At 32.2% G+C, this 7,507-nt stretch overlaps 1 protein-coding gene across 2 annotated transcripts; it reads left to right on the top strand.

Annotated features, from left to right (window-relative positions):
• The first annotated feature begins 2,947 nt into the window (after positions 1–2,947).
• LOC119643696 (SET and MYND domain-containing protein 4) lies at positions 2,948–5,924 on the top strand. Of its 2 annotated transcripts, none has more exons than XM_038043100.1 (7): positions 2,948–3,074; positions 3,509–3,890; positions 3,955–4,137; positions 4,202–4,553; positions 4,609–4,730; positions 4,786–5,422; positions 5,595–5,924. In XM_038043100.1, exons 1-7 carry the CDS (start codon positions 3,030–3,032, stop codon positions 5,887–5,889), a joined length of 2,016 nt encoding a protein of 671 aa, XP_037899028.1. In that variant the 5' UTR covers positions 2,948–3,029; the 3' UTR covers positions 5,890–5,924. The 2 variants fall into 2 exon arrangements, with proteins under 2 accessions (XP_037899028.1, XP_037899029.1); XM_038043101.1 differs by lacking the exon at positions 5,595–5,924 and adding an exon at positions 5,479–5,578 and having other exon boundaries at positions 2,955–3,074.
• Positions 5,925–7,507: the final 1,583 nt, after the last annotated feature.

Here is a 7,507-nt window from a genome sequence, read left to right as displayed (position 1 = left end):
TCTACGTATTCGTTTTTATCGCTTTTTTATTTTGTATTATTTAATCACATTTATTGTAATGGGCAACCAACTTATATCATTGTCAAATATGTATAAAGAAAAATAAATCAAATTATTGAAATATGTTTGATATTGAAAAAAAGTTTTTCTTTTTCTTCTCTCCATTGGGCGCTATATTTTATTGTAACGGTCGACCAACTTAAGCCTAAATACACTAATAAAATTTAAATACATTAGAGGAGTTTTTCTTCCATCTTCTCCTCCTAATCTGTCCTCCGTTCGTATGTACATAACGATCACTAATCACTTCTCCTAACCGAAACCAAACTTCTTTCTTTTTTTTGCTTCATTATACAAACAGTAGAATATATAAAAATAATAAAGTTATCTCGCATTTAACTTTAATATGACCTTCATGGCATCGTTGTCATCTAGTGATAAATTTTAACTTTCCTTTCACTTGAGTAATTGAAGTGATGTCCATCTCTTTTCGTTTTTATACTTAGGTATCCCAGGATTTCGTTACTTTTACTTAGCCTGTTCCGTTTGGCACATTTGCTATTTTATCCTTACCAACAGAAATTACATATATATAAATATTATTTTTATTTTATAATTTTAACTTATTTATTGTTTTATAATTTTCCTTTGTAAAGTTTTTCCTATTTATTGTGGTATTTTAAACTTTCCTTTATAATTTTAACTTATTTATTTTCTTTTTTTGTTAATCTGTACTTTATAGATTTTAACTCTTTTATTGTGTCTTTTTTAAAATTTTACTGTGCACATCTTAACTTATTTATTATGCGTTCTTCTGTAAATTTTAACTTGTTCATTTGTTCAATATAAATATGAATAACTTTTAAAGTTGAAAATTTATGAAAGTGATGTCAAGTTGTCTTTTGCTATTACTGTACTTAAGCAAACTCGTGTATCATGACATTCTTTTTATAATCAAAACTATCGACTGATTGACGCTTAAAGAAAATTTAACTGTTATTTGGCATATTACAAGACTAATCTTCTGTTTCGTTTTTTTCTACAAGTTCTTTTCTAAAATTTGTTAATCAAAAGATTTTTACTTGTTTTTTTTAATCAATTTTTTTTACTTCTGTATTAAAGATCTCTGCTTTCACTAATTTCACACGCGAATTTTTCTTTCTGCCGCGCAGTGATCCACTGCCACTTTGCTATCCGACGCCTTTTGCTCTCACCTTTTTTTCTGAATATGTCTGTATATGTTAATGGATTAGTGAGTATGAACTCTTATACAAACGAACTTTGGACTTTTCGTTTTTTATACTTCCTCTCTCTTATTTTAACTATTATAAATAAGGAACTATAAAAAGAAAGATATATAAACGGAATTTCACTATTACATTGTTTATTTTTTTCTTATGAAGAAATTATTATTTTTTTATTCTTATTTTATTACATTCTGTCATGAAGAACAATAACAAAAGCATATCGACAGAAACCACCCGCCGCTTTACGCAAGGTTGTCGTAGTTTTTGTATGAAAAATACTGCAATTCTTAGAAGTTCGCGATAAATTCTCATTTCTTGGTGAAAATCGATATGTAGATCATAGCAATAATTTGACAAAAAAATGAATCTTCGTAAGGCGATATGTCAAATTTTTCATATTCCATGATGAGAAGTGTAAGACTAACTTAATGTAAAATTTAACTCTACAGAATTTGCATAAAATAGATCTATTTTTTGAAGACTATCGCGCACAAAGATTATCATTGAATATAAACCCTTATTTGACAAAAAGATATAATTTTTAATATTTTAATATAAAAATTTTACAATGTGTCCACTAAAATTTGCGTTCGCAAACTGCGCAGTCTAAATCTATATTTGCCTCTAATGGTTAAACAAATCGTTGTGCTTCCCTCCTCATTATGCATCTTGTATCAAAGTCTTTTCTGGTTGCCCAAGGTATAACTAACATTTTTGGTAGACGTTTTTTGGTGGGACCTTGAACTCGTCAGCGATCTTTATCTACTTAATCCTGACAAAACTCGGCCCTTTCTGGACCTTTGAAGCATGATTACAACCAAGCAACGATGTTTGAACTGATGCATTATCATGCCACATTGCATGGCTTAAACTATAGGATATGCCGACATCCTCAGCAACCTATTTAATAGTGATTCGACGATTCTCCATAGGTGTTACAACATAACATAATGGAACAAAATATTTGGTCATATACATTCCTTTTAAATTAAATAGGTTCCCGTCGGCATACGACTTGTAAGAAGAAAAGGCATTCGCTTCTTCAAAAGATTAAAAATAAGGACGTAGCATTGGAAATGAGTGGACTAAGGACATCGATCAGCAGGTGATGTAAATCATGACAAAACCTCATTAACTGCGAAAGAAGTATTTATATTACGTCTTCAAATTGCTATTGCAGTAAACAAAATTTTTCGAATGAAAACTTTGGCGAGAGATTATTTTTCTTGTATTCCTTTTTATAGTCAGAGAATTCACAAAGTATCTCATATAGCGACTTGAATATATTTGCCGGGCAGTGAGTCTATTGGCGTTTCGAAGGATACAATAACGAATTGCACAAATTTTTTGTTAATTGGGTATTGATTGGTTGACCGTGACAGAATCTATATACGGAAATATTTCTCTGGGAACCTTCCTAATTTCATAATTGAAATTGTTTATTCCCTACACTTCCCTAAAAGGCATTATAAACAATTCAAAAGAGCATTTTCAACAATTAAATCAAATTGGTACAATTTTTAATGAGTGCTATTTATAGTAAAAATTATAAATATTATCAAAATATTTGGGATATTTTTTTAGCTTTCAATGAGTGAGATTTCTGCAACACAAATGCTATACTTACCATTACTACGATCCTCTCTTCGCTTGAACAAAGCGAATTTAACACAATTGCTCAAAAATTTATTGTTAAAAGTCATAACGGAACAACTTCGCTTAAATACGTATTTTTCATTTACGCACTTGCTAAAGCAAAAAGATTTTTGTGTAGAATTCTAAATGAATATCTCCACCGGCCGACACTATTTTCCATTGTATAGGAAGGTAAGCAATTGCGTTTTTAGAATTCCCGTGTTGTCCTATCGTAAAGTTCAAAATATTTATTCTAATTTAGAACAAATAAATAAATTGTCATACTAAAATGGGGTGAACACTCCGAACTAAGATTATCGGTGCTGTTTTTGAAAAGAAAATAGACTGAAAGGTTAGTAGTGTAGTGCGAAGACTAGTCTTCGAAATGTCGAAGGGTCAATCTTTTCCATTATACTGCGAGTGGGCGAATTTATTCAAAAAAATATACTTATACTCTAATGCTGTCAAAATTCAGTAGGAAATTGTATTTTTAGAAATTCTCATATGTACAACAAAAACGATCTCTGTTCAGAGAAAAATTTTTGTAAAGAATAATACCATCACCATTCAAATCATTGAAGAAGTTTTAAAATTTATATTTTACGATGCAAACTTCATTAAAATAGATAAGTACAATGGATAGAAATTACGAGAAAATTTGCGGTGCTCGTACGATACAATCAGATAAAAAAGGATTTTTTAATAAATTCTATATTGAAACGAAGCAAACGTGCGGGGAAAAATGGTTACAAAACTGTTTTGGTCAATCGAAATCGAATCAAGCACGCATACTTTCAATGTTTAATGACCCGGAAATTTGCGACACTGTACTGCGCATTTTGGAAAATGTTCAACCCGTCTATAAGCAAAAAGATGCTTTGTTCTCTGCCCAAAATAGAATGGATGCAGAAAAATATTACATACTTAGCGCTAACACAAATAAACAAGAAAATTTGGCACAAGCCTTGGTATTTGCTAATTTAGCTGTTACCAGGGCCCCAGCTAAAGGTAAAATAGCTTAGAATACTTGTTTATTGCAATTATGGCTGAAACTTTGGGTTTGCAATTTTAGGTGTAAATAAGCAAATAGATGGCGGTTTTAGTTTAGCTATGGCTTTTCGGACAAGAGCCGCCATATTGCTGGCAATGGATGAGGGGAAGGTTGCATTAAGTGATTTGAAATTAGCTGCCTCCTTTGGCCTGGACACACACAAAAATGTGGATTATTATATACAATTAGCCAAAGCTTACGAGCGTAGTTATTTTTTTTTTTTTGTTAGTAAACTAACATGTTTATTCATCGTCTCTTTTATAAATAGTTATAGATGAAATGCCGCGCGCTGAGATTTCGTTGAAAATTGCTGAAAAATTCGCTGGCGGCAAAAAACACACGATTGAGGTCTGTCGTGAAGAGTGGGCTTCAAAAAAATCAGAAAAAAAACAACCAAAACTGAAATTGATTGACAAGGGTCCCCTGCTGACAAATGGTGAAAATCCTGATCTCAAAGGTGCTTCTCAGTTAGTTAAGCTGGTGGAAAGCAAAGAGAAAGGGCGGTTTATTGCAGCTCAAAATGAAGTAAGAACGGGCGATGTAATATTAAATGAAAAGCCGATAGCTGCTTGTCTTTTGCCTTCTTTCTACGGCGGATTTTGTTGTCATTGTCTGGAAAAGTATAAATAGCAATAAACATGTACTCAATAAGACCTGTTAAAAACGTGTTTCTAGGTTAGTGACTCCGGTGCCTTGTTCAAATTGCTCTGGTCTGGCGTTTTGTTCCGCTCAATGCATGGTGGAGGCTTGCAAAAGTTATCATCGCTTTGAATGTCAATTTATGGATTTGTTTATCGGTAAGCCAGCATGCTTGCAAATTTAACAATTTTAATAATTATTTTATTTACACAGGCTCTGGTATGTCAATTTTGTGTTATATAGCACTCAGAATCTTCACACAAGCTCCTAATGTGGAGAGTGCTCTTAAAACCTCTGACTTATTATATAAAAATCTCTGCACTCATGAAGATTCACGGCAGGCAGATGATTACTTGCAACGGTCTTTAATGGCGGGCTTTCTAATGCGTTGTTTGCAAAGAGCTCAATATTTTGGTCCACGCAAAACTGAGGGTTTTATTCCTACCGCCATCGAAATAAAAGTTTGCACCGGCCTCTTAGGCTTATTACAAGTTTTACAATATAATGCTCATGAGATTTATCAGACAGTTAAAAGTGTAGATCACATTTTTGATGGCTCAAAAATTATGTACATTGGTGCCGGTTTGTATAATACTGGGGCTTACTTTAACCATGAGTGTTGGCCCACAGTAGCACGGTATTTTGTGGGCAAGAATCTTATATTAACAGCGACAAAACCTCATCATCCCAATGAAGTGATAGCTGAGAACTACGGTCCAATTTTCACTAAGATGAATTTAAAAGATCGTCAGAGATCCCTAAGAGGCCGTTATTTATTCGATTGCAATTGCATGGCCTGCCAAGAGAACTGGCCAACATTGCAGAAATTAGACAAACAAGTACGATTTTGGTAAGTTGCTAAATGTATATTTAAATATTGTTTAAATAAAGTGACCTTTCATGTAGGATGCAAAAAGTCTTATATTTCGTGAATTAAGTTCGCTGCATCCTAAAAACTGAAATTTAATACATAACAGTGTGGTCTATATTTTTAAGTTCACTACTTTCATCATATTTTTAAGGTGCCCATCAAATAACTGTAGTAACATTTTACATTTTCCGAGAGATGTTCTAAAAGATGTAAGATGCGCACGATGCCGGAAAAACGTCTCTTTAAAAGAGAGTGTATCCCGTTTAATTAAAATTGAAGAATTGTATCGTAAAGCGGCAAAAGCTATGCAAGAACAAAAAGTGTTTCAAGCAATTGATTTGTTTAAGGAGAGTATTGATGACTTCTTTCAAATAGCTTTACTGCCACACAAGGATACTTTGATAGCGCAATTGTCGTTAATAAAATGCGTGGCAGCAATAAATTAAAATTTGGTTCAATATTTAACAATAATAGAACTTTCGAAATGTTTTAATTTAAAGGGAAATATTTATAGTGATTGTTTTATACTCCAGCTAACGGGAGAAATAAAAATACACGAAACTTAAATTTTCAAAAAAACATGTTGATGTATTTTTAAATTATCATGCAAAATCATTCAGTTCTACACATTTACTGCGTACAATAATAGAATATTTCAAATATAAATAATACTTTCCATTACATTGGAAAACATAAAAATCCATGACACAACTATTTTTAGCGTTTAACCATAAAGCGTTTACTACATGACCACTGGGTTGTACCCTTACATAGTGGAATTTTACATGTCAACCTGTTTGACAATATAGGCCAATAACCAACACCGTTTTGTACATCCTTAGACGGCAAAGGACGAAATGACCTTCTAGGTTTTTCCGCTTGTAAACTTTGCTGTAATGGGTCATTACTAGGCCGACTTCTTTTATTACACCACTCCTATAAGCATGTTAGACTGTTGCACTATTTTTGGAAAGCGATATCGATCGCTTGCTTTGTTTGCTTATCATATCGATCGATATTTTCTACGGACTATAAGCCAATATAAATGGACAACAAAGTAACACTCTTTCTGTGTTTCCACACTATTGCTGAAAAGACAACACCACCATGATAAGAAATTCTTTCCTCATAATTTCCGAAATTTTATTATCTGACTAAACGTAAGACAAAATTATTGACGATTCCCGAATTTTTGTTTTAATTATTTATACCTCAAACTCAACTAAAACAAATGAACAGTCGAACTAAATTGATTCTTCGAAATAAATCTTATTCTAATTAATACTAAAAACTATAATAAAATATATAAGGAGAAATCAGGAAAAGAAAATAATAAGAATTATTAAATATTAATTCATTTACAAATCAATAATAAGGAAAAAACGAAAAGCAGCATCTACACAACAATAGCACAGAGGCCACTCACAGAACCAAATTGAAAGTAAGACACTAAATCTTTGCAAATATGCAAAAGCTTGGCAATCGATGCAATAAACAACACCAATTAATTTTCGAATCATAATGACGTATTAAGGTTAAAAGCTAGTTTAAATATGACGTAGGCAATTCGCGCGTATTAATAAAAATTGTTCTGATAGACTTTATAGAATCCGATATTGAGATAAAGTGATAGACATCTTTTAGATTTTTGCAGCAATTCTAAAAGAGTTAAACAGCTCATAATTATATTTACATTAATTCAGCCTAATGAACATGAAGTGCCTAGAGAAGTGATTTGGAATATTAAAGCTTATCTCCCCTGTAACGTGGGCGAATCAGTTGTACTCTTAATTAATCAATTAACTTGATTAAGAAGGGAAGTAAATCTACGCCTCTCAAGTGACGGTAAGAATGACAGCAGCAACTTATTTTCATCACGAGATAAAGAGACAAGCGGGTCCCAGCTCGAAAGATAAATTTGAAACCTAGCGCGGACCTAGCTTGACTTAAAGAGAGTTCAATGTGCGAATTGAACCGTAATCTTTAATCGATTAGAATCTAAATCGATGAACGAATCTACTTTTTCTAACTTGTGTGATTCAATGAAATAATTAGTATTGAATG

Source organism: Glossina fuscipes, unplaced genomic scaffold (genome assembly GCF_014805625.2).
Source record: "Glossina fuscipes isolate IAEA_lab_2018 unplaced genomic scaffold, Yale_Gfus_2 61535, whole genome shotgun sequence".
Lineage (NCBI taxonomy): Eukaryota > Metazoa > Arthropoda > Insecta > Diptera > Glossinidae > Glossina > Glossina fuscipes.
Note: the sequence above shows the minus strand (reverse complement) of the source record. Positions and strands in the feature narration are given on the sequence as shown.